At 41.1% G+C, this 24927-nt stretch overlaps 2 protein-coding genes across 2 annotated transcripts; one reads left to right on the forward strand and one right to left on the reverse strand.

Moving 5' to 3' along the window:
- Positions 1–797: 797 nt before the first annotated feature.
- LOC139456536 (proprotein convertase subtilisin/kexin type 5-like) lies at positions 798–6432 on the reverse strand. The gene is made up of 3 exons (XM_071238305.1): positions 6255–6432; positions 3192–5248; positions 798–1467 (listed from the first exon to the last, which is right to left on the reverse strand). Exons 2-3 carry the CDS (start codon positions 5232–5234, stop codon positions 1129–1131), a joined length of 2382 nt encoding a protein of 793 aa, XP_071094406.1. The 5' UTR covers positions 5235–5248; positions 6255–6432; the 3' UTR covers positions 798–1128.
- On the forward strand, positions 6359–24927 carry LOC139456537 (uncharacterized). The gene is made up of 9 exons (XM_071238306.1): positions 6359–6441; positions 8867–9455; positions 13089–13142; positions 13723–13853; positions 15543–15803; positions 17766–17873; positions 19224–19259; positions 19852–19926; positions 22202–24927. Exons 2-9 carry the CDS (start codon positions 8885–8887, stop codon positions 22382–22384), a joined length of 1419 nt encoding a protein of 472 aa, XP_071094407.1. The 5' UTR covers positions 6359–6441; positions 8867–8884; the 3' UTR covers positions 22385–24927.

The following is a 24927-nucleotide window of genomic DNA, read 5'->3' on the forward strand; positions in this document are numbered from 1 at the left end:
ATATATTGATCTTCTCAATACACGTGACTTCATGCATGCATGTTTTGTTGTTTTTGAGCAAGAGTGATTTCAAACTCTACTAAAGTTTCTTTTGGACGTCAGTTTATTTGTCTAGTGACATGTTACTCTTTTCATACGGATGTCTACAGCGTTTTGTGAAAATGACTAAAAAGGAGTGTGGTTATTACTGTTGATTTATTATTTGTTGACCGTCTACAGTTATTTTTGTGTCAATAATTATATATGCAGACTATGAAGTTTCTACTGTTGACATATTAGTTTATAAGTTTTTAATTCAAAATGTTTTGGGAGTAATACACGTAAAAACCGGTGTGCATTCTTTTCGTAAATGCATAAATGCAAACATTACTGAAGTCATTTCTTCAATAATAAAATCCATATTGGGATTATTCAGATCTGTCACAACATATTTTCATTTGGTTGATAAGAAATATGTTATATTCAGAATGTTAAGATCCATGCTGTCGAGCAAATTAGAAGTTTATCCTGTAATGGGAATCAGTTCCAAGGGAGATTACCCCGAAACTGTAATATTGGGACGGCACCCAAAGTTGGAAAATGACCTGTTCATGGAAATGTTTAGTAATAACAACGCGTGTGGTCTGACGTTCATTAATGAATAATTTGCATAATCGTACATGCAAGGGGCGGGAGTATGGTTCTCAGTAGGAAGTGACAACTTTGAGACGATGGCTTGCGGTATATACAGTTTTACTTTATACATGTAGATATATACATACAAAAAACACTATTTGCCAGGTCAGCACATAGTGGTAGTGGTTGTTGTCTAGGTGCCCCGGAGCACCCAGCCTAACCCTAGCTAGGCTAAGGGTAAGATCTTTCTTTCTTCTTTTTTCAATCTCTCTGGACCAAGGCTTATATAGCCAAGGTCACCTGACATTTACTGAGTAATAAATATAAATATAAACAGTAATTCATCAGTGACATACTTGCACATCTCGTTCAGGATGGCAGACGGTCGATGAACACTAAAATGGGGATTAACAATGAGGATAAGCATCTTATAAATAACAGTAATTAAGTTTTTCAAGGCATATAGATGTCATGTCCCGTCTGGTTAGTTCGACTTTTAACCTTCTCATCAATTCAATTTAATCCATCACCAAATAAGAAATCATCATCATTGTGCTGGATCAAAGGTTCGTCTTCTGATGTTACTTGTAACAACGGCACATCGTCGTGGTCTCTTCGTGGATGGATTATCACTTTATTGAAACAGTTCGCAAAGCCAAGGATGTCTCCATTGTGACTCAAGGCTGTTGCATTCTGGGTAGCAGCATTTCGCTGTTCTTGCAATGGGAGCAGCTCTTCATCTGAACTAACCTCCATGTTTTCTTCCTCCAGTAGTTCAGCGTTGTCCTGCTGTTGTCTAGTGATATTGTCAAATGTCACGTACTCCAGCATTTCACACTCTCCACAAGTAAGCTGTAATGATAAATGTAGATTGACACAACTTCAAAATTTTACAATTATACATCAGATGTACAACATATACGAGGGGCGTTCAATAAGTTTTGCAACTTCAATATGAGCCCAAGTCGTAGAATATCTTTTGCACTTTTATAGTCTGGGCTGTAGGGTGGGTGATTTAACTGTTCGAACCCAGACTTAGCCCCCCAGTGACTATTTCCTGTTCCGGCAAATGAAATCTGCCCCACGTGGAAGACAATTCCAGGATGACGAGGACATAAAGGCTGCCACAGATGCGTGGTTAGAGGGCCAATCTGCGGATTTCTATAAAAGTGGTACTGAAAGCTTGAAGGACAAATGGAATAAGTGTATTGAGGTGAATGGAGATTATATTGAAAAATAAAAGTGCAAAAGATATTCTGCGACTTGGTCTTATATTGAAGTTGCAAAACTTATTGAACGCCCCTCGTATGTACATAACATGCATGACGCATATTTCACAATTGGGATTCACTTTGTATGAGTTCATATGAAGCTTCACAGTGACTGATTGAGTGAGTATGATTTTACGCCACTTTCAGCAGTGTTCCAGCAATAGCACGGCGAAGGACACCAGAAATGGGCTTTATATATTGTACATATGTGGGGAATTTAAACCCGAGTCTTCGGCCTGACGAGCGAACGCTTTAACCACACGGTTACCCCAGGGCGCCCTGAACCAACATTGAGTGACGGCCAGTGTACAATGAACGTACATGTGTGGTGTGTACACACATATGAAACCCAAGTTTGACACATATATTCACATGATGTATAACTCATATATCATATAAGACACATGCGTTCATTTTGCACAAGTGCAAGCAGCAAGACAATATATATATCGTATGAAAACTATAATGAGTTTCACAAATGTACATCTGTCAGAGGAATCTCCACAATCCCATGTTAATAAGAGCTGGCTAACGGTTGGTTGGTTGGTTTGTTGTCTAACGCCGCACTCAGCAATATTCCAGCTCTATGACGGCGGTCTGTAAATAATCGAGTCTGGACCAGACAATCCAGTGATTAATATCATGAGCATCGATCCACGCAATTGGGATCGATGACATGCATCAACCAAGTCAGGGAGCCTGACCACCTGATCCCGTTAGTCGCCTTTTACGACAAGCATAGTCACCTTTTACGGCAAGCATGGGTTGCTGAAGACCTATTCTACCCCGGAATCTTCACAGGTCGCTTGCTAACGGAGGTTGGATGTTCGAGGTATCACTTGGATCTTTTTCTTTGCACCTCCCAGCCGCGTCATACCAAAAGACGATAAAAGATGGTACTTGTTGTTACCCTGTCTGGCGCTCAGCATTAGGGGCTAAAACAAGGACTGGTCGGCTGGGAGTCAGTATACTGTGTCTGAGTGGGGTATTCATGTTAAACTGCGGCATGGTATCTCAGTGAGCTAGCACTATAAATCGGCATCAGTCCGGACTAGTACAAGCAGCCACACAAACACACACACGTACATGCACGTCGCTATATAAGTGCAATAATCTTGGACGCGACGTTAAACCCCATTTCACCTCACCTCTTTGCACCTGGATATTATATTTAGTCAGTTCTAGGTCTCTTGGTTCGTATATGGAGTCAACATCTCATATCTTATACAAACAGCACACTTACTTTACATACAATATACACGTCAATCTATCTGAGAGGAACTTGAAAACGCTATTTGTACTTACATGTTCTCTTTGAGGCTTTTGTGGTGCATTCATTTCCCTTGATTTCTTAGGATTATAAACCATGAAGAACAGACACATCAGCACCGTCAACATCAGAAATATCGTAACCTTAATTGCGCCATACACATATATCAAGGGGTGACATACGTAATCTATGAAACCTGCACTACCAGGTGGGCACGTTGACACACAACTACCACCGGCGATGTAGAACATCTTCTCCCGACAATCATATTGATAAATGCATTTTTCCTGATAAATGTAGGTGTCTGATGGACAAATAGCGTAACAGTTTCTGTCCTTTCTGTTTGGTGCCTCTTGGGGGCAAGATGATAAGCACGATCCGTTGTATAAGACATTTTCGCACTGGTAATTGTCTAGGCAGTCAAAACCTTTCGCGAAAAACCCTGACGGACATTGCGACTGACAGTTTCCGGAATGTTTATATGGGACATGAGGAGGACAATGTGGCAAACATGATCCATTGTATTTGACTGCGTCTGTTATCGTCGAGCAGTCGGATATAGAAACACATTTGTTGTCTGGGAATACGCTTGTGTTTGAAGGACATTCCAAGATGCATGTGTTGTGTAATTTATACTTAAACGTTGATGGACAGTCATGAAGACATTTGGATTCATGAACAAACATCCCTTGCCCCTTGCACTCTTGATAACTTACACAGTTCATATCAGGCAAACCAACAGTTTCCTGTGGGCACGTTTGGTAGCAGTGGAAGGACCTGATGTATGAGGATTCTTTTGGACATGCTGTTGCACACGTTCCGTCAGACACCATTTTCTTCATCTTTATACATTCGGATTCGCCAATGCATTGGAATTTCTCTGGGGCAGTTACAACAAAATCTTCTGGACAGGAAGGCTGGCAGAGGCCATTGGCTATGTAGGGCACTGCATTAGGACAATCAGATACACATGTTCTGTTGAAAATAAACCTACTGTTGTCTAAACACATAGAGGCGTCAACACACTGCATGTCAGCGATTACAGTTTCATCTGGACAAATTGTTACACACATTCCGTGATGGTTTAAAGGTGCAGCTTGTGGACAGGCATCAACACAGGTATTGTTGAAGATGACTTTATAAAGGTGATACACATTTGTGCATTTTTGCAAACCTATGCATGTTTCATCATTCAACACAGTGTTAGGAGGACATGTCGAGTAACAGATGCTATCTACTGCATACGGAGCTTCAGCAGGGCAGGTGGCAATACATTCATTTCGGAAACTAACCATATTTCGGCGGACACATTCCTTGACCCAGATGCATTCAGTCCCAAGAACACATTTCCCAGTCGGACACAGTGTTTTGCACCAACCCTGGTCACTCAACATAGCTGCAGCTGGACAAACAGGAACACAAGTATTGTTGTATATGAATTGACCCAGCTTGCCAGTACACTCCTGTTTTGAAAGACACTGGTTTCCATTTACCGTGACAGATTTGTCAGGTGGACATGAAGAATGACAGACACCTTGTAGGATAGACTGCTTGTCAGGAGGACAAACTTTAACGCATGTCGTGTTGTCTATGAAATATCCCCTCTCGATACAGTCTGACTGAGACACACAATCGGACCCGTTCACAACAGTATCAACTGGGCATGCCTTACAACAAGTCCCATTTGTCTTGGAAGGCATGGAGGAAGGACAGGACGGCACACAGGTGCCATTAAACAGGACCTGGTTGTTATGGGACACACAGTATGTCCCATTCAAGCAACGCGATCCTACCATGATCGTATGTGCCGGACACGTGTTGTAGCATGTGGAAGTGTCCTGTTGGTAAAGCGTCCCGGGGGGACAGGAATGCACGCATGTCTTCCCATACATCACAAACGATCTACGTAGACAATCCTGTGTACTAATACACCTTTCCCAAGGACCGGTTCCAATGACCAGAGGAGCGTTTGGGGGACAATAGTATGCACCCACTACAACGCAACCGTACAACAGGATACACAATTTCAAAATAAAGATCATCTTTACAAATGGTTCAATGGAGTGGCAAGGCTGCATCCAGGTGCTGCTGTCTGAAAAAAACGATAATTGATTTTGAATTTGACAGATCAAGCATACACCCTGTGTCTCTTCGTATGACAGTTGTATCATTTAAAATCACATGTTACATATCTGTTAAACTTGTTGAACTCATTACGATTGCAAATCGTGTATGCAATCACTTATTTTCCTTTATTTCATTATCTTATATTATAAAAATGAATAGATGGAAGTGGATGTGGTTGGTTGGTTTGTTGTTTAACGCCGCACTCAGCAATATTCCAGCTATATGACTGCGGTCTTTAAATAATCGAGTCTGGACCAGACAATCCAGTGGTTAATATCACGAGCATCGATCCTTTTTTTTATCGATGACATGCATCAACCAAATCAGCGAGCCTGACCACCTGATCCCGTTAGTCGCCTTTTACGACAAGCATAGTCACCTTTTACGGCAAGCATGGGTGGCTGAAGACCTATTCTACCCCGGAATCTTCACGGGTTGGATAGAAGTAGAATATAATGATTTGATTGCTACATGTTATTTTGTAGCAGATGGCTCTTAAATTTAATCAAAGTAAACACGTATAACATATTGCTTTGTCTATATAAATATTTATCAGCCAGGCTACACATTGTGACCCCCTCCTCATGATGTTTGGGTCTTAGGAACACGTATCATGTGACAATGGATTTTTGTGAAAAATATTATTTCTTTTTACACACACACACACACACACACACACACACACACACACATCCCGGTTAACTAGTGAGTGTAAGTGTCATTTATTTCAAATAAATCAAATACATTAACATACACTGTCTCTAAAGCAAACCTCTCTTTGGTATGTTCATAGTTCAATGTACTATGGTAATGGCCACGGGTCGAACGCCACAGCTTACTGCCTGCAAACTGTTCGTTTATCAACAGTCCACTACAAACTAATGTCCATATACCTGGTTTCACAACCTGGCTTTAGCATTTAAGCTCAAACATATCTACAGCTGACGAACATTAGTCCATGCAACACCTACCTTATGTTGGATCAGCATTTGAGAACACGGACACACTTTGAATCCAGTGTGTGAAATGAAAACGAATGAGAAAGTAGGAAAAACCCGTCCTTGACAGTGTTGTCCGGAAGCTGAGTCAGAATGCAGTGTCGCCGTTGGTCGCGTCAGTATCCGTCCCTTGCCCAGCTTAACCCCACACAGTAACAAGGTATGTGAATTGTGCTTTGTATTCCTTAAGCATGCAGTAATAGCCCTTCTATTGCACAATGACTGTGACACGCGGCCGACGTCCTGCAGCTGACAACACCCCAGGCCGTGGTGTGATGAGACACAAACCCTGTCCGAGTCACAGTAAATATATACCGAGGGGAATAGAGAGGCTTCGTAGACTGGCGTAGGCTACCTCATATTTGTCCCAGACAGTGGCTGGGGTAAAGCGACAGCCCTCATCGATTCATATTTGATTGTTAGCCACATATTGGGGTTTCGTAATTGGCGATAGAGAAATGCATGGATTTCCCAGATCTATTAATAAACCTTTCGTGGAACATAACCCGGTTTCTCGGAACAGTCTTCAATCTACGCAGTGGCTCAATCGCGTCATTATGTGGCAGGGTGGGCTTCATTCTAACAGCGGACCGACCGAGACTATCATCATGTCTTTTCAACACAGAAAGCACCACCAACTTTATCGTGATGTAGTTTTGCTCCCAGCGGAAGTGCTCTATTTTGCCCCCTACCTATGCGCGACATCGTGGTTTGTTTATATCCGGTGTCTTGTAAACATTTTCACAACACGTAGTTAAGTAGCAGTGATTTTGTTCCAAGTAGCCCGCGCATGTAGCGCAGACCCATTCACAACTGGCATGCCTTAATCCGCTGCGACATCTGTCGGATCACACTATAGGTAACTTGCTTAACTCGCATAAGAATCATTGAATGAAAGGAACCGATGTTTATCCGATTGAATTGGGTGAAAGGGAAGTTTGCGTCCTCTGCTATCTGTCAAAATAATTTAATCAAAGCGGTTTACTCGTTGAAACTTCGGAGATCTATACTGAATACGTATGAATGAATGTCGGTGAGATAAATTCGTCGGGAACCGATCCCTCGGGGCAATACTATGCTACATCACCTCATCTATATCATCATCATCATCATCATCTCTCTCTCTCTCTCTCTCTCTCTCTCTCTCTCTCTCTCTCTCTCTCTCTCTCTTGCTGACGGACGTCACGTGTGAACGGACGTCCCCTGACAAGTCGTGAGTGCTGCTCTGCTCTAGATAACATCTCGAATTACGGTAAAACAAAATGAGCACCTGATAGCTAAACAATCATTGTGTGCTGTTCACATTAAAAAGAACCGCCTCTGTCTGTGTCATGCTCCGAACAAAATCGAAATGGTGCGCCTTGCATTAACATGCAAATTGTGAATCATGACTTTAAAGTCGAGAAGATATCATGAATATGTACTGAAAGATGCATTATTTAATTTCAGAATAAATTTGTTTCTTAAACTTTATGAAGCACAGTTACCTGTTTCCGTTAGTTTGTTACACGGTACCGATAGCTTGAAGTCGCTCTGATATGATCTCTTAGAATGCCGTTAATTTCAAGAGCTTGTTGAACCGCCTCCGTCGTCTAGTGGTAGGGCGTCCGGGGTTCGATCCCCGGCAGCGTCATACCAAAAGACGTTAAACGATGGTACTTGTTGTTACCCTGTCTGGCGCTCGGCATTAGGGGCTAAAACAAGGACTGGTCGGCTCGGAGTCAGTATACTGTGTCTGAGTGGGGTATTCATGTTAAACTGCGGCATGGTATCTCAGTGAGCTAGCACTATAAATCGGCATCAGTCATCACTAGTACAAGCAGACACACACACACACACACACACACACACACACACACACACACACACACACACACACACACACACACACACACACATACACACACGTGCATGCACGTCGCTATATAAGTGCAATAATCTTGGACGCGACGTTAAACCCCATTTCGCCTCATCTCAAGAGCCGGTTGCTCTATTTCAGATTGCGGCTATACCACATGAGTCGTATATTCTTGTGTTATGTTGCTAGAGGTTGACCTGCAAAGGTATGTCTTCAAATATGTTCATCTCATAGACGTATGTTAAATATTCGTTAAGTTAAGTTTATTTTTCCGTCTGTTTTTTTACTTGTTGGACTGACATTGAAAAATGCAATTTTCACCCAGGTGCTCAGTCAGTTCTTCATATTTCATTATCTTATTTCACATACAATAATGATGTGATGTAGCTAACACGGTATATTTTGACTTGTGTTGTGAAATTTGCCATAGCTTCACCTTTTGACCTTTCTGTACTGCTGCAGCTGCCAAAAGTGCCATGGCAGTCAGGATGACGTTAAACATACACCATTGTATAATTCAACGAACGTGCTGTGAGGGTGTCTGTTTAGTAGATTCTTCTATTGCTTATTTTTTTTGCTTATCCATATTTGCCCTGTGTGACCTAATATAATATTCCAGAGGAAATAACAACAGGTGGAGATACAGAGCGAATAGCTATGTTTTCATACGCAGTGCAAGTGTCCTCTAAACACGTTTTATTTGAAAAATATACATTGATTCTTGCAGATATTGGAGAAATAAACAATGGCTACCTGGAGTGATCGCGATACCCTTATCCAGTTGGAAGAAGATGAGGAAGAAGACTTTGAGCTAGCACAACGCCGCATGGAGGCTGAGAGAGCTGCTAGGGAGGAAGAAACGTTCCAAAGGAACACCCTGAATCTGGACATTCCCCCACTTCCAAATGGAAAAACGCACCATCTTTTCATTTCCTATAGTAATGATCCTCCGGAAGAAGCGGAATGGGCAGAGCAACTGGTCAACACCATGGAGCGAGACTTTGGCTTGAAATGCCTTTGGCCAAAACGAGACTTTACCCCCGGCCATGATGTTGGATCCTTGATACAGAGTGGAATCGTGTCTTCTGTGAAGGTTGTCTTCATTCTGTCTCCTGCTTCCATGGGAAGCCGATGGTGCGAATATGAACGGAATTTTGCGTTTGGCATTTCTGTTGAGAATAAGGAAAATCAGATAATTCCTGTAATGTTAAGCCAGTGCGACTTTCCAGGCATTCTGAAGACCCTGAATTATATTGATGTGCCTGCCGGAGAGGACTATGCATTCAAAATTCGGCGATGCTTTGACGAAGACACACGTATGTATTAAACATATTTCAATTTTACCTTCAATACCTCACACGAAAAACACAAATCTCTTCCGGGACTGTTCCAAATACTGGACTCGGCGAAAATTAAATGTTAATGTCTCCAAAACGAACGTAGTTGTATTTCCTCACAAACCAAAACTGCCCTTCCGCTTTTGAAAAAGATATTAAAAGTTGTATATAATTACTAGTACTAGTATATATATATATATATGAGTGTGTGTGTGTGTGTGTGTGTGTGTGTGTGTGTGTGTGTGTGTGTGTGTGTATGTGTGTGTGTGTGTGTGTGTTGGAATAAAACATTGGCGGGAAAATGCAACTAAAACAAATAATTGTTGAAATGATCTCGAAATTACTCTCAACTTTCGATGTAATGGTAGCACCCATATTAATGTATAACTCTGTAATAAGGGGATTTTAAAACCTGAACATAATAGAAACTATATATCTAAAATTCCGAAATTCTTGATCGATCTAAGAAAATTCAACGCCTTTTTGTAATATATAATGAAATTGGTAGGAAACTAATTACGTACAAACGTATATCATTTTGGCATTAACTAAATTGAAGTGATAACCAAGTTCAATTATCACCATTTCTTCAGACAATGCTTTCAAATAAATTTCACGTGACAAACAATCGCCATGGATACATTTTATTAAAAATGTGCCTGATAATACATGCCTCTCAGAAACATTTCAAAACCCATCACTGTGCTCCACTTCTTCATCATAGGTAGAGGAGTAATCATTTATTTAAGTGGGGAGAAGACGTACTAATAAGACCAAAAGGATTATTTTGTAAATATTTCACGTAAGCAAAGTTTTAACTAATTGGAAAGCCATCTTTAATCTACTAAAATATATTCATTTTCCAGTTCTTAAGTTATGGCCATTGTACCATAATCTCCCAATTGAAACTGGTCGTTTGTGTAATATACCTCGCGCACATTGGCGTTGTAATTTATGTACGTCCATTGTTATTGTACAGACCACTCGAATATAAAATGTTGCCAAACTTGTCTACAAATGTTAAAACGATAAATTACGCTTTATTGTACATTTACAAATTGCCACGTTATGAAACCTTGCAACCACATTATTGTTCCTATCATGTTGATTAATTATATCTATCGCATTATTGTATGATCATTGGTGGCTTTATTGGGTAATAAACTGATTGAGAAGCAAAATGCTCCAATATTGCCAATAGAACTGAGTGCAGGGCCCCGTTCAAAATAGCGATCATAGCGCTACGACAGTCGTAAGTTTGTATTAAAGTATGGTAGATACGATCACCTTTGCTCCACGATCGCTTTTAGTGGGGCGGTTAAGGCTGGATTTTTGTCAAAATTATGCACTTTGGGTTAAAAGCACCAAACTTGGCACACTTATACACTGAACCATTTCGAACATTTCTGGATATGGATCCACCTCAGCAGCGCCACCTGGTGGTAGAAAATCCAAGATGGACGCCAAAATGGTTACAATCTCTTATCATGTCTTTTATATTCAATTTATCGCAACTATTTTGTCATTGTTAGTACTTCGTCCAAAATTAATGGAAATAAGGTTGTATATAATTCAAATCTAATATGCAGCGCCCAAAAATGTTCAGAATGGTTCAATGTATGTGTGCCAAGTTTGGTGCTTTTAACCCAAACTGCATAATTTTCGCCTTAACCTCCCTACTATTTGTGGAACGGGGCCAAGGAATGTTTCGTACCGTGGTATCTCAGCTATGTATCGCGCATTCATGTACACAGACAATGGGATCTTTGTCAGGCCGACCACTGGGTGACAGCATGACATCTTACGGGATCAGACACAAATGCAGTGGATCACGCGACATTGTAGACATCTGATTCGTTCTTGGTCGTCTTTTCGATTTTCAAGGGGTACTCACGTTGAATTCTACCCTGGAATCCTCAAATTGGCATACATCGTACAACTATTGATAAACACATTACGGGAGGTCTTTGTGGTATGGTTCCACACAGGGATTAATGAGTACATATCTTAGAATTGTAGCCCATTTTTAGGAATAGAGCTGGTTAAAGTGAATCTTTGTGATATATAGGTTAAAAGTTCAATGATATTTTGGTTTCAACTATGTATTGATATTTAAATCACGTTAATGCTCTTATTCTTAATGATTAAGTGAGTTGGGTTTAACGCCGCTTTTAACATTATTCCAGTTATATCGCGGCGTGTCAGCTTAATGTGGGAGGAAAGCCCGAAGTGATGCAGGTCTCAGACGTTTAAACATAATCGGGGCGAAACGGAATTTGAACCCTCAATCATATGTTTCTGGCGTGCCCAAGGGACGCAACTCTGGTCAGCGAACCGCGGCGCCTTAGACAACTGGGCCACCCGTGCCCCCTGCTCTTATTCTGAAACCAGGCCTTGATTCCGTTTGGAATATCACAATGATACATACACAAAATACATATGTGTGTGAAAAATAATGTGAGGGAGTCATGGACTTCCAATTCCGGAATATCATTCGTCCATGTCGATATTGCAAAGACATCACACATGTGTCTAAGGCTAAAGCACCTTTACATTTTAGTGAGCAATCTGCTACAGTACATGTATGCTGAACTGTACTTTTGATAGACTCTCAATAGGCATGTAGCTTCCCTGACAAGTTAGATTATGGACCCGTGAAGATCCGAGGTATCACTATAAGACGGGAACAATGTGGGCCCTAATTTTAGAAAATGGTTATAAGTAAGCCAAGCTAATGAAGCTTGGCGATTTTTTAATGTGGTCCCTCCCGTTGCAGTCACTATGACGGAAGAACGTCTACTACTAGGCGACATACAAATGTGGGCCCACTTGTTTCGATCACCACATATGACGGGAACAATGTGGGCCCACATTTGAGAAAATGATTGTCAATATTTAAGTAGAATTTCACGATGAATAAATGTGGTCCCTCCTGGTGCAATCAATATGACGGAAGAACGTCTGCACACATTTAGGAATTGATTATCAGAACTAACGAAACAATCTAACGAAGCTAGGCGAAATACAAATGTGGGCCCACTTGTTTCGAACACCATAGATGACGGGAAAGATGTGGGCCACATTTTAGAAAATGGTTATCAGCACTAAACCAATCTTAGAACATGTACGGATGGAAACATAGATATATAATGCATTCAAACATTTAATTAAGAATACGTTTTACCTTAGGGATAGACTGGGCATTTAATATCTGGACTAACAACGTACAACGTGGGTGACGCCATTTCTTGCAAATACGAAAACAACGGAGATAGCTCCCGTTTGAAGTTAGAGTGACCTCCCTTTCCAAATATGAACCACTGATAATGCGGTTTCGCCGAGGCGACTAACGGGATCGTGTGGTCAGGCTCGCTGACTTGGTTGATGCATGCCATCGTATCCAAATTGCGTTGATCGATGTGCATGATATTAATCACTGGATTGTCTGGTCCAGACTCGATTATTTACAGATCGCCGTCATATAGCTGGAATACTGCTGAGTGCGGCGTTAAACAACAGACAAACCAACCAGCCAGGCTTCGATTCCATTTGACAATGTGTGTTTAACCAGTCACCGTTTGTCTCTTGTACATTAAATCTCTTTTTTTCCAGGCGAATTTGATCATCTTGTTCCTGAATTGATGAAATACTGTAAAAACGAAAAAGGTGAGAGTGTGGACTGGGCAGTATATGTTGAGTATTTTGTAAGTTTTCAAACGAAATCTTGATTTGATCGAAATAAGAGTTAGAATTAAAAGGTTCGCACCGGCAATATTAAAATGTAACGCTATTTTTCAGGGCATTATCATTTGTAGAAGCCCGAGGTCTTCCATTAACTGTTGAAAAGACCGAGGGCTTCTGCAAATGATAATGACCTGAAAAATAGCGTTACCGTTATTATAGCTAAAATGGATGGAATATTTTATCAAATATAAAGAAACAACAACATCGGTTTTGAAACATTTACTGCAATCAACGCGAATGTCACTGACCACATTTTACAAATATGGAAACGTCATAGAATAAACCAGATGACGTCACAATAATACGGTACGTCATTTTCTCTACCCTATGACGTCACCTAACAACGGGCTTGTTAATGGCCCGTCGTCAAGCAATATGAGGGCATTATCAAGTTACAGTGGCCCGCTCATTTCTCATAACGTGCGGGTGGTTTAATGATAATTCTATCCATTTTAGCTATAATAAAATATAATATCCATGACATCGTTTGTTAATTTTCAAGGACCAACTAATGGAACTGTTGCTAGAATACTTGGAGAGAAAAATTTGAAATACACTTGCAGAGGATCTGCTTGGTCTTTTCGGGATCTCGACCAACACCAACGGTACGAGCTTCGCCAACTTGGAAGCAAGGTAATTAGGAGATAAACACGTTGTGTTTTCAATGTAGAGCAAGGTTCCCCGTAGATTAAACCTCGCTAAATTGAATTTGGAACTGGACGCTAACTGTTTGATGTTAGCAAATATGTTGATCGAAGCGTCATTGGTTGGTTTTGAGTGGATCGTCGATCAGAATTTGCGGAATCACCGACAACAACCTTTAAACAAAATATGGCGCGCTCTCTATGTTCAAGCAGTTTGTTTACACTTTAATACTTCACACGAACTTATTGCATCACATCCTTTGAATACTGTAGTAACCGGACGTTTGCATGTTGTAGCCTATACTTATACATATAATTAGTTTTGTACACGTATTCCTACTGACAGTGGCTGTAAAAGAAGTACTATTCTAAAAATATTAGCTTCATATTAGCTAGCGATTTGATACCACTGATTGAATAAAACTAAATCGAGTATTTTCCAAATACAAGGCAGAACATAACGTGTATGACTTGAGCCCCCCTGGAATACATATTCTAGAGGCATATATATATATATATATATATATATATATATATATATATATATATATATATATATATATACAGAGAGAGAAAGAGAGAGAGAGAGAGGGAGGCATATATACAACAAACGCCTCATACAACAAACAATAGGAACTTTGGTGCCTATACTAACCCAGAATCCCCCACGGGTAGAAATCTTTCCGAACTTATTCTTCACGTGTCGGCATATCTTTTGGTTCTTAGGGTGATTTGGTTTACGTTGCTTCGTTTACTACTGATTAGTCTGGTCCAGACTCGAATATGTACAACCCGCCGGAATATCGATTTCTGCTGCAATATCGATGACAGCCGGAATATCAATGTCAGCCGGAATATCGATGTCGGGTGGAATATCGATGACAGCTGCAATATCAATGTCAGCCGGAATATCAATGTCAGCCGGAATATCGATGTCGGGTCGAATATTGATGACAGCTGCAATATCGATGTCAGCTGGAATATCGACGTCAGCCGGAATATCGATGTCAGCCGGAATATCGATGTCAGCTCGAATATCAATGACAGCTGCAATATCGATGTCAGCTGCAATATCGATGTCAGCTGGAATATCGACGTCAGCCGGAATATCGATGTCAGCTCGAATATCAATGACAGCTGCAATATTGATGACAGCTGCAATATCGACGTCAGCTGGAATATCGACGTCAGCCGGAATATCGATGTCAGCTCGAATATCAATGACAGCTGCAATATCGATGTCAGCTGCAATATCGATGTCAGCTGGAATATCGACGTCAGCCGGAATATCGATGTCAGCTCGAATATCAATGACAGCTGCAATATCGATGTCAGCCGGAATATCGTTGACAGCCAGAATATCGATGACTTCAATTACTAATCGGTATTACCCCGGGAGGATCTGGGTCTTCAGCGACTTCCACTTACAAGAGGACACCAACGGGTGGTCTGGCTTGCAGTTCATGCGTGTCATCATATCCAATTATGTTTATCTATGTTCATGATTTTAATCTTGTCTGGTCCAGATTCGATTATTAACAGACCGCCGTAATATATCTGAAATATTGCGGCGCTAAAAACAAACAACATAAACAACTCGTTCCCATTTCATATCACGTTTATGTATCCTGCCCGTTTTAAGCTCGTCCTATATCAATACACTTTGCGTTTGTTTCAGTTCGTTGAGCGAGTATATTATGAAGCAAAGGATATTGCCAACACCTCTGCCTGTATGAAGTACTATTCAACCATCCACTCCTTTCGTCACTGTTGCGGCATTTGCTGTTGCGGCACAACATTCTGCATTTTGCTGATGCTGCTAATTATCTGCATAGTGGAAGCATCAGATAGGGAAATGGTGAATGGTGACTTTCTTCTAGCGGCTGTTGTACTGATACCTCTCCTCGGAGCAGGTTTGGTTTATGTTGCACATGTGCAGGTAAGTGCGTATCACTTTTTTATACTATGGTGAAATGGGGTTCTGTTGGTTTTATAATGCTAGCCCACTGAGATATAATGTCGCAGTTTGTCACAGATAGAGAATGTTTAACGATTACATTATAATTGGCATGGTTCCTGCAATGCCTGTCGTCAGTGTAGGTTTGGTTTGGTTTGTTGTTTAACGCCGCACTCAGCAATATTCCAGCTCTATGACGGCGGTCTGTAAATATTCGAGTCTGGACCAGACAATCTAGTGATTGATATCATGAGATCGATCCACGCAATTGGGATCAATGACATGCATCAACCAAGTCAGCGAGCCTGACCACCCGATCCCGTTAGTCGCCTTTTACGACAAGCATAGTCACCTTTTACGGCAAGCATGGGTTGCTGAAGACCTATTCTACCCCGGAATCTTCACGGGTCCGTCAGTGTAGGTTTGGTCTGCACAAGTACACCACACGTCAGTGTAGGTTTGGTCTGTGGTGTACATGTGCAGGTAAATGCCTGTCACTTTTTAAAAAACTATTACTTGACAACGTTCTAGGAACCTCTGGAATATTAATCTCGTTTGCTTTCCCGCTGTATGACGGCCTGTAAATAATCGAGTATGGGCAAGACAATCCAGTGATTGGCATAGTGGACATCGATCCACGCAATTGTGCTGCTTGTACTCGTCCGGGATTATGCCGTACTAATGCAAGCCGATTGAGATACTATGCAGCAGTTAAACACGGATACCCCTCTCTGACAGTATACTGACTTTGAGCCAGTACCTATTTGTAATGTCTTCTGGTATCCTGGTGATCGAACCACCGACCATGCTTGAGACATTAGGATTCAATGTTAGTGTAGGTCACAAGCAGCCCACCGATTGTCGTAAAAGGCGTCTAAATTGATCGGGTGGTAAGGTTGGTTCAGTGCTTGTCATCATACCTTGACGGCATGGAACGCTCCTTGTAATATGAATCACTGGTTTGCTCAGTTCAGACGCGATTACTTACAGGCCACCGTTACCTAGCTGGAATATTGCAGACTACAGCGTTAGACATACACACAAATCCACCACATCTTTCAGAACTGTGTCTGAGTGGGGTATTCATGTTAAACTTCGGCATGGTATCTCAGTGGGCTAGCACTATAAATCGGCATCAGTCCGGACTAGTACAAGCAGCCAGACACACTAACACACATACACGTGCATGCACGTCGCTATATAAGTGCAATAATCTTGGACGCGACGTTAAACCCCATTTCACCTCACCTCAGAACAAATTTATTACTAATATGTCCATATCTTCCTTTGTTTCCCCTTGTCCATCGTTGATACTTCGATAAATTATTACAATAAAATTAGTAAGTGAAATAAGATTTGAACAATAAAATATTTATATCGCGGCTAGAGACGTGTGCAACTTTGGAGAAATCCCCAAACACGCAGATGATGCTGATACAGTTGACCAGCATGTCCGACGAACACAACCTCTATATCTTAGACATCTGAGTCGGACCCGTGAAGATCCGAGGTAGAATAGGTCTTCAGCAACCATGCTTGTCGTATAAGGCGATTAACGGGGTCGGGTGGTCAGGCTCACTGACTTGGTTTGATGCATGCGCATGTCATCTTATCCCAATTGCGTGGATCGATGCCCCATGATGTCAATCACTGGATTGTCTGGTCCATACTCGATTATTTACAGACCAGCGTCATATGGCTGGAATATTCTGAACTCGGCGTTAAAAAACAAACAAACAAATATCTGAGTCGACTGCTCTCCTCGTATATGTACAATGTACGGCATTGCTGCTGACAGAGTTGACGCACGCCTTTATTGTCACACGCCCGCAATCGTTCATGAGTGCGTGGTGTGTGTTATTGAGATTACTTTCGCCGCTCTGAAGGAATGTCATGTCACATGACGTGCTGTCACATGAGCATGTTTGCTTGGTTATTTTTCAGATGTTAAAAAGATTGAAAGCTCGCCTGCAAGCATATACTCTAGGACATGTTTTGAAAACAAATATCCTTGTCAACTATGGAAGCTGTCGGCTATTTGGACCACCAACTGTATCCTTTAGAGAAAAATATGTTTTCTGATGGTTGCGGATTCTTGTCTCAGGATTGTGATAATCATAAGTTCAATGTGAATGACCGCACTCACACTTTGATTTACATATTTATGTTATGCCACGCGTTATGGATAATTTCAGAACACGATTCAGAACACATGGCAAATATGCGGACCTCGCTTACGAAATGTCACGCTTGCATCCCAAGTACCAAGTTGCCCGACTAACCATTGTTCTCGGTGCCCTAGGTTTGGTACCTCCCAATCTGTTGACCGACTTTGGGAGCGTACCCGGGTTTGCCGCTAGGAACAAAGCAGACACTCTGGGTAATGCAGAAGGCTGAAGTGTTCTGATGTGCAGAAGAGTCGTCACATACTTCGAAATGTACCAACCCCACCCCCTCCCCAAGAATACCAAATGGTCTGTCCCATACAGTAATAAGAAGTGGGCATGTTAAAATATTAACTGTCATGAGTCAGTTTAGTTATCAGAATATATACTCAACAACAGAAGTTCCTGTGACACCAATATTTTAGTGTATTTTTCAAACAAGTAAAGTTTGGTTTTCAATATTGTGGCCAAGGCATTATCTTTCAACATGACAACGCTCGACGTCATATTGCTCGATTTGTTGAGGATTCTCTTCAACATAACAACGTGAATGTCATCCCCTGGCCGGCTCGCTCCCCCGATCTCTCACCAATCGAGCACATGTGGGATGAGATGGATACGCGCCTTCGACGTCAACCACGTGTTCCACAGACACTCTAGGAACTTCGAAACATGCTCCAGCAGATATGGACAGATATCCCACAGGACTTTGTGCGACGCCTGGCCCTTTCCACTGGACGAAGATGTGTTGCTTGCATCGCAACCAGAGGTTGCTATTGATAACTGTTCCATTTTTACAGCTATTGATTTGTAAACTGACATTTTGGCATGTTCATGTTTTTTTTATGAAATCACGCATTTTCTGAAGTCAGTATGGCAAATTAAACCACTTGAACACTTACTTGAGTCTTTTTTATCTGTTGCAAACCGAAATTGTTTCAGATTTGGTAAAAAGCATAACTTTGCATTAAATCTAAATGTCACAGGTACTTTTGTTGTTCAGTGTATTTCCCATTCATGTTCGGAAACAAAAAGGCCCAGAATCCGATAAAGGTTATTTTAAATCATGCTTAATGTCTTGTCGCAAACTTGTGCTTGTCATGTTTTGGCAGCTACTTGTGTGATATGTTAATTGTATGAGCTCAAAATATGGAAAATTATATACACTAAATGATACGGTCCACTCTCAAATCAGCTTCATATGGTTGACTATGGCTTTCCTTAACATTCTCGTCAGTTGAAGGTCATGTATTATGACGTAAAACCATGTATGGTGAGTATGATAGAACCCGTGAAGACCCGGGGTAGAATAGGTCTTCAGCAACCCATGCTTGCCATAAAAGGCGACTATACTTATCGTAAGAGGCGACTAATGGGATCGGGCGGTCTGGTCTTGGTTGATGCTTGTCATCGTATCCCAATTGCGTAGACTGATGGTCCAGCTATATGACGGCGGTCTGTAAATATTCGAGTCTGGACCAGACAATCCAGTGATTGACATCATGAGCATCGGTCTACGATATGCACCAACAAAGTCAGCGAGCTTGACCACCCGAACCCTTTAGTCGCCTCTTGCGACGAGCATAGTCGCCTGTTACGGCGCTGCTGAAGACCTATTCTAACCCGGATCTCCAAGGGTCAGTTGTCATGTACGATGTCAGTTGTAACGTGTGCCGTTAGTTGTCATGTGTGACGACAGTTGTAATGTTACAACATTTGTAATCTGTGACGTCAACTGTAAAGTATACAGTCAATGGTAAATGTATGCTGTCGTTTGTAATGTGTATCGTCAGTTGTAATGTGTGACAGTTGTCATGGTACCACGTCCATCCTTCACTGCTAACCCACGTGTTATCTTTCCTCAGAAATACATATGTGACATCATTTACGGGGCACGTGAGGCTGGTGAAACTTTCCCAGAGAGAGACAGAGACAGAGAGGTAAGGAATGGTGACATGAAAAAGATAGAAACAGAAGCGACGAAAAGTCGGTATATTGTACGATTCCGACCAGATCATAAGCTTTTGTTTATGAATCACTGCCCAACAGGTGAGCGTATCTTGTCCCATCGGTGGCTCCCGTCACAAACACATGCAAAGGCAAGTCAATTGTTCATCTAAAAAAACATAATGGTACAAGAGAAAATAAGGATAGCATCGGACATCATTTTTGTCATTGATGCGTCTAGTTTGGAATTGTCCTGCGCATGTCTACCAATAAAACCTTTGAAGTGAGTGAGTGAGTATGGTTTTACGCCGCTTTTAGCAATATTCCAGCAATATCACGGCGGGGGACACCAGAAATGGGCTTCACACATTTTACCCATTTCGGGATTCGAACCCGGGTCTTCGGCGTGACGCGAACGCTTTAACCACTAGGCTACCCGACGGCCCCTAAAACCTTTGAAAGCTTTACAGAGGCCCTGATAAATTTCGAATGGAAGTTGGCTGATACTCTGATGCTACTTTGATTGATTTATAAGTTTGTTTACAAACGTAAACAAGAATGCATACCTTAGAATGTTGTATTGATTGAAACAAAATTGTGAACATGATAAATGTTAAAGATACATACATGAATTGTAAAACACATACAACTTTCATATAACATATAACATTTAAATGTTGCGGTCCAGATGGATGTAAATATAATTACATTAAAATCTTCAGCTGACTGATTAATTTGAAAAAACTTAATCACCCCTTTTAAAATGCATGTATATACAAGGAAAATAGACGAATGCATACCTTAGACGAATAGACGAATGCCTATAGGTTTTAGGTCGAACAGGTGAACAGATGTTAGGAGATTAAGTATGAAATGCCTTGAATGAAAAGAATACACCGGCGCCCGTTTCTTGAAAATCGAAACTGTTTCTAAAAGGAATATAAGAGTAAAAGGTAACTTACCGATGCTGAGTGAGTGAGATGGGTTTAACGCTGCTTTTAACAATTTTCCAGTCATATCACGGTGTGTCAGCTTAATGTGGGAGGAAAGCCCGAAGTGATGCAGGTCTCAGACGTTTACCGCTTCGGTGAAACCCACGAGCATGGGTATGGTGCTGACAAACCTAGAAACATAATCGGGGCGAACCGGGATTCGAACCCACAATCATAGGCTTCTGGCGTGCCCAAGGGACGCAACTCTGCGCAGCGAATCGCGGCGCCTTAGACGAATGGGCCACCCGTGCCCCCTACTGATGCTGAGGCTGTGATGCCAACTAAAATAAGTGTGTCATGTATGGAATCGCAGTGAGATTTTGGGGGTTTCAGAGCGGTCGCAAAACCCATTCGTTCGCAACCAGTCTTCTGAACATGCACAAAAGATTGTCCGCGACCAGTCACTCTATGTCTGAGATGCTGCCGATGTGACGTTAAATTTTAACTCACTCACTGTCCGCGACCGATTTTGTCGCTCGGAGGTTTCATTGATCTCCTTGAAGTCCCCAAGTGGTGTAATTTTAATCGCAGATTGGTTTCCCTTGTGCGGCGATCTTTTTCATCTTCGCAAGGGTGTTGACCCTTTGCAACCTAGTGGCGACCTTGTGTCGATCAATCGCCGTTGGGTTTGCAACTTGTCACCGTCTATAAAAAGACCTCTCTGTGCATTACAGCATCATGTTGTCATAAGTACTCAATTATTTCCATTCATCACAATGGTCCGTAAAGGCAGGGAAACAAAAGAAATTGTAGAAGAGACAATAGAGACAATTGCTGTGGTGCACAGGTCTGCTACAATTGAGCCAGACCCAACAACATCTCAACAAAAGAAGAGGCGTATACCTGATGAGGTGGAAGAGCCAGAGATGTCCGATGTTGACAGGCTCTATTCTGCGATAGACCCCGAAATCACCGCGACTATTTCTCTCCAACTCTGCCATCAGATTCTCAAAGTCTCCTTGAGCTAACTGTGGCCTTCTTGTGGTCCAAGGTCTCAGCCAATACTGCCTTCCCCTTGTCCTCATTCTTGTGTACATCATCATGGCAGCAACTTAAGCATCTGTTGCTTGTCATCATGATATAATCAGGCACGATGGGGTAGCCCAGTAGTTAAGGTTTTCGCTCTTCACGCCCAAGACCCGGGATCAACTCCCAAAATGGGTACAATATGTGAAGCACATCTCTCTTGTTCCCCATTGTGATATTGCTAGAATATTGCTAATAGCGGCGTAAAACCATAATCATTCACTATTCATGATTTTTTTTTAAATTTCAGGATAAAACAAGAAAAGCTGGAAAACACTTCATACTCTCTTTCATCAGAAGAAATTATGACCTTCTGTTTGATGATGGATTTAAAACGAGTGTTGTAAACAGGCATCGCACATTACACAAGAACAAGTGCATCTGCGAACTGCTAGAAAAACAGGTGCGGCAAATGTATTATAATCAAATATGAACCCAATCCATATGGGTATATTCTCACCATGACAATTCCGTTGAGGACCACGCCAAAGCATACCCTGCTTGCTATTACAGCCTACTAAAGAGAACTTTGTGGTTAGCTTTCCTGAATATGTGTCACTGTGCCCTGATGGCGAAGATCGTTGCCAATGTTTTAGTCACTGTTATGACTGGCCCAGACTTATCATTTCTAGTTAGATAAGTTTGAATATTGACGACACCTTTCAAAATGCTCAGATTCAGTGATTTCCCAATACCGTATTCGACGTAATAAGCGCCCCGCTCTAATAAGCGCCCACGGCGATATTTGCTAATATATTGGCAAATGAACAATCCCAATTGGCACCCCTTCCGATTGATCAATGTACACAAGACTTATGTTTTCGCGAATAATACGCATTCGTGAGTTATATGCACCCTTAATTATGGGCAATTAAATTCTGGAAAAATATATCTGTCGTACATAAACATTTCAGGCTGTCAGCATAAACCGCGATATTTATCTTTCAACTCTGTTTTTTTTTCACCTAAATAATATTCTAATAAGAACCCCCTTTTTCTAATTTTGAGAGCGCCCTCGGCGCATATTACGTCGAATACAGTATGTTCTCTTTTTGTAAAACGTGAAGTTGCGGATACCAGTGCGCCATGGAATCCGAAGATGAATCTTGCCTATTCTACTCCCGTCTTCGCGAGCCAAGAGAGTTAACTGACTTTAAAAGTCCAGTTTCCACCCTTGCCGAACTAGGCTGGAATTCCTGGGCTCGATCGTAGCGCCACCAGTGGCTATTACGAGTTATGTCCTTTTTTTGCCTCTCCTCTTGACCAATCAGATTCAACCTCTCGTAACACTTGCATTTGTTTCAAACAAAACGGTGGCGCCCAATCAAGACGATCTGATCGATAATCAATATCTATATTGTGATAAAACGAGTCTTACATCGCGAAGTGCATCAAATCACGTGAGCACCTTGATTAAAAACATGAAAAGATTTAGAAAATATCTGTTGACAACGAGTTAGCGGTGCACATGTTTTGCAAATCCTGCAGTCGACCGAAATCTGCATGACACTCTACGAACCGGATTTCGATTTCGGTGCACGATTTTGATTGGACTATGCATAGATTCGTAAGTCCAGCCAAAATGTAACTCCATAATACCAGCCTACTTCGGCAATGGTGGAAAATGGACTTTTATTGTCAGTTAACTCACTTGCCTCGGGAAGATGATTCTACTCGAACTACAAAATTAATATGTATTAAGACGTTAGATATACCTTTCTTTGAAGAATATGAATATGTTTAAACAGATCGGCGCACACCATTAATAGGGAGCTTAATATTCAATATTCAACATTAACGAGTAACGAAAAAACATTCACAATAAATTTGGAAAAAAGGTGGAGGGTGTGGGTGGTTGTAAATGATTTAATATATGAGTCCAAAGTTCTATTTTGCACAGAGTAAACAATCCAGTTGAAAATTTTAGAAATGTTTTCAAACACATTTGGACTACAAGTTCACCTGGTTAAGATTAATTTATAGTTTTCAGAAATTGTGGTATTGTCTATTTGTCGACAAACGTCTGGGTATAATGTTTTCAGCTAGACTTATTTGGTCAACTATCTGTAAAAAAGATTAGCCAGTCAAGAGTCAAAGATCCTGTTCCCATTAAGAAATTGGTCAAGACCAAATAGGCATTTTCCTTTCAAGCCAGCAACAAAATTGTTTGATGGAAACATTTCTCCTGTTCTATCATATGGGTCTGAAATATAGGGTGTACATACATCCAAGATTTTGATAACATTCCAAATAAGTTTTTTTAAGAAATTACTTTGTAAATGTGCCTCAAATAAAGCTGCACTTGGGGATAGTCGACGACACAGTATACATATTCACTGCCACGTTAGATTAGTTAGCTATTGGATTAGACAGTTGTTGGGAGACTGTAACCTTTATACTCATCAATGATATATAATGCTTGAAAGCTAGAGGACACTGGCAAAAACAGTTGGGAATCCGAGCTTCGACATTTTTGATTTTCTGCTGGTTTGTTATGTTTTGATCTCCCAAAATGTGGGAGATAATAAATAAGTTTGTACCATTTAAAGCAGACTAATTGTCCTGGCATGATTCAATAACATCACCAATAGTCCTATGTAGTTATGATGATGTAAATTCCAATTTACAACCCAAACCCATTTTTAATAAGTCTGTATGTTTAGAAGATCTTTGAACAATTTACAAATAAAGCTACCACAAAGGGGACCTGCAGTATAGGATGTAATGTAAAAAATATATAATTTTGCGAAATAAGTATTTACCAAGATTGTAAACAAGACCTTGTAAATATTTTATATTCTGAGCAGCAAAGTAAAATCACGGCTGTTGCTTTTGACATGAAGCTTGTTTCACGTGTCATTACTGTAATGTTGAGTTATGTCCCTTGTAAGAATTTTATGTACGCTTTATACATTTACGTTTTCTGTTCACGACTAGAAGCTGACGTAAAAGCATTGTTTAGTACTCTTGACCACT

This window comes from Haliotis cracherodii, unplaced genomic scaffold (assembly GCF_022045235.1).
Source record: "Haliotis cracherodii isolate W230 unplaced genomic scaffold, xgHalCrac1.p SCAF_11, whole genome shotgun sequence".
Taxonomy (NCBI): Eukaryota; Metazoa; Mollusca; class Gastropoda; order Lepetellida; family Haliotidae; genus Haliotis; species Haliotis cracherodii.

What these genes read in the sequence shown, in the direction of transcription:
- LOC139456536 (XM_071238305.1), bottom strand. Translation starts at nt 5,234, where the DNA reads ATGCAGCCTTGCCACTCCATTGAACCATTTGTAAAGATGATCTTTATT. An exon ending in AAAAGCCTCAAAGAGAACAT is followed by an intron (nt 1,468 to 3,191) that starts GTAAGTACAAAT and finishes TTATCATTACAG; the next exon opens with CTTACTTGTGGAGAGTGTGA.
- LOC139456537 (XM_071238306.1), top strand. Translation starts at nt 8,885, where the DNA reads ATGGCTACCTGGAGTGATCGCGATACCCTTATCCAGTTGGAAGAAGAT. An exon ending in TTTATGTTGCACATGTGCAG is followed by an intron (nt 15,804 to 17,765) that starts GTAAGTGCGTAT and finishes GTTATTTTTCAG; the next exon opens with ATGTTAAAAAGATTGAAAGC. An exon ending in AGAGAGACAGAGACAGAGAG is followed by an intron (nt 19,927 to 22,201) that starts GTAAGGAATGGT and finishes TTTAAATTTCAG; the next exon opens with GATAAAACAAGAAAAGCTGG.